We start from the raw sequence: 2,508 nt of genomic DNA, 5'->3' as shown, positions 1-2,508 counted from the left end.
CCCCCCCCGCCCCCCGGAGCGGGCAACTTTTTAAACGGCTGACAAGTTGCCAGAGGAGAAGACTTGAAAGGCAGACCGTCCCAACCCCAAACGGAGCCCCCGACAGCTCCTTCCCTTGACCCGCAGGTGCTCGCCCGGGTACTCACTCGAAGCCATGGCTCGGCTCCGCGCGCCGCTCGCTGCAGCTTCCAGCGTCCGGCCAGGGGCTGCAAGCCAGGCAGCCAGGCAGCCAGTCAGTCAGTCAGTCAGTCAGTCAGTCAGTCAGTCAGTCAGTCAGTCAGTCAGTCAGTCAGTCAGTCAGTCAGTCAGTCAGTCAGTCAGTCAGTCAGTCAGTCAGTCAGTCAGTCAGTCAGTCAGTCAGTCAGTCAGTCAGCCAGGCAGTCGGTCAGGCAGGCAGAAGGTCAGCCAGCTAGCCCGTCAGTCAGCCAACTAGCCAGCCAGCCAGTGAGGAGGCTGAGCAGCCTCTGCTGCCGGGACCCCAGTCCTCGGACCACCCCCGGGCCTCCTCTTCTTTCCCGGCTCCTCTGGGTTTGCGGCTCACACCTTCCCACCCCCGAATCTCCGCGCTCCGGTCACTAGTGTCCTGGCGTCGCCCTGCCAGGATGCCGCGGCAGGGGCAGGGGGCGGGGCGGACCGCCCGGCGGAACGGGGGGAGAGGGGATTTCCCGCTGCTTACGTCACTCGCGCTACCGCCTACCCGCGGCGGGGGGCGGGGCCTCGCGGCGGACGCGCTACCCCGCTGGGGCTGCTGGGCTGCTGGGCTGCTGGGCCGCTGCGCTCCCTTCCCTTCAGAGCCACGGCGGCCTGCACGCTCGCGCGGGGAGCTCCCGGAGGCGCGCGGCGAGGGCTCCGCGCGTGAGAAGCCGCGGGTCCCCGAGAAATCCCCCTCCTCCGGAGTTCTTGAGAGCGCTGCTCACAGCCGAGGGGCGTGTCCGTGACGTTCTGCTGGCCGAGTGGCCGGAGGCGGGCCGGGCGGTGCAGCGGGCGCGCTCCTTGGCCGCTGGAGGCCCGCCGGGGTTTTCGACCGGTGGTTCCCCTTCTTCCTTATTTCGCACATGCAAATCTCCGCCCCCGCGCAGGAGAACGCTGCACTCCGGGTGCTCTGGAGGGGAAGTGCGGAAGAGCCGGCGCCCGCGTTCGGCTGTAAGGTGCAGATTTGCATACGGGGACCCCCGCAGCCTTATTTTCCCTCTATATCTACATTACGTCTTTTACCTACCAAAGCTTTTCAGCTGCACTGCGAGGCCGCTGCCCCATTCTCTCTAAATGAACACGACGTCCAGAGATTGACCGAGATACCCACTGCCTGAGGCCTGGACCGAACTTTTAGTGCTTTGACAGGTCCAGCAGAAACTTGTTTGCCTATAGTTGCAACTACGCACCTGTTCTCTTAGTCTATGGTGTACTAGCATTTCATTGTATACACGAGTATTCGAGTTGATTGGGGTTTGGAGAAGCTGAGTAGCTTGTCGGTACTTTAGAGTTCTAGTAAGGAATTGCACGATTTAAGTTTAAGATTATCCAGCCCAGTTTAGCGCACTCCTGGCACGCGGGAGGCTGAGGTAGGTGGACTGTCTCAACAACAAAAATAACTCAGGGTTATCTGGCTCCACCTCTTGCGTTCTCCAGTCACTGACTAAAACAAGTAATGGAGGGGAAATGGAGAATATCATCTTGCATGGCCAACAAGGTGGCTTAGAGAGAAACTGCGCTTCCTACCATGCCTGACAACTTGAGGTTGATCCATGGAAGGACAGAATCAACTTCCAAAAGTTGTCCTATTACCTCTACATGTGCTGAAACGCATGCGCTTGAAAGAGCACCAAAGGGGGGAAAATTGGATAATTAAAATATATACTATCCTGTCATTAAAAAAAAAAGTCACCCTGTTAGACAACTCCTCCAAAGTGAAGGAAATAATTAAAATCTGCTAATTCTAAAGTGTCTTCACAAAGAGTATAAATAGCAGTTGTGTTTTTAGTTAAACACAATCATAGACAAGCCACAAAGATTTAAAATTTTTAAAAATACAATTAGCAGGGTGAATTATGATCAGCACTCCAGAGGCCAAGACCACAGGATCATAAACTGAAGCTAGGAATAGCCACAAAACAGCAAACACACACACACACACACACACACACACACACACACACACACACACACACACAGAGGCACACACAAGCATAAACGCACCCATACTTCTGCCTTTAACACAACCATATCTATGTGGCATAGTTTCTACTTACTGTCTTTATTCAAAGAAAAAGTAAATAGAAAACTACATCTTGAAGCCAAGGGAGGTTTAAATTCTCACGGAGATTTTTAGACCTGGTGTTGGGGGAAGGTGTCACTCTACATCTGATAGGGCTGCTGGTTATTGGGGTTTATAGAGACTAACATGTGGTAGTACTAGTACTGGGTGGCATGTCTGTAATCCCAGCATTTGGGAGGTGGAGGTCAGAGTAGCAAGGGTTCAAGGCCATCCTCCAATATATAATGAGTATA

General features: G+C 54.5%; 1 protein-coding gene across 2 annotated transcripts in view; it reads right to left on the bottom strand.

Moving 5' to 3' along the window:
• Positions 1–1,048, bottom strand: part of Rel (REL proto-oncogene, NF-kB subunit) — a 35,381-nt gene extending 34,333 nt beyond the window's left edge. The window contains exon 1 of one of the 2 annotated variants that reach the window (XM_031339023.1): positions 147–1,048. In XM_031339023.1, the coding sequence (XP_031194883.1) occupies positions 147–156 (10 nt within the window). In that variant the 5' untranslated portion in view covers positions 157–1,048. The remainder of the gene's footprint in view (positions 1–146) is intronic. The other variant, XM_031339022.1, reaches the window with a different exon arrangement.
• Between the last annotated feature and the right edge of the window lie 1,460 nt (positions 1,049–2,508).

This window comes from Mastomys coucha, unplaced genomic scaffold, assembly GCF_008632895.1.
Source record: "Mastomys coucha isolate ucsf_1 unplaced genomic scaffold, UCSF_Mcou_1 pScaffold22, whole genome shotgun sequence".
Classification (NCBI taxonomy): Eukaryota; Metazoa; Chordata; class Mammalia; order Rodentia; family Muridae; genus Mastomys; species Mastomys coucha.
Note: the sequence above shows the minus strand (reverse complement) of the source record. Positions and strands in the feature narration are given on the sequence as shown.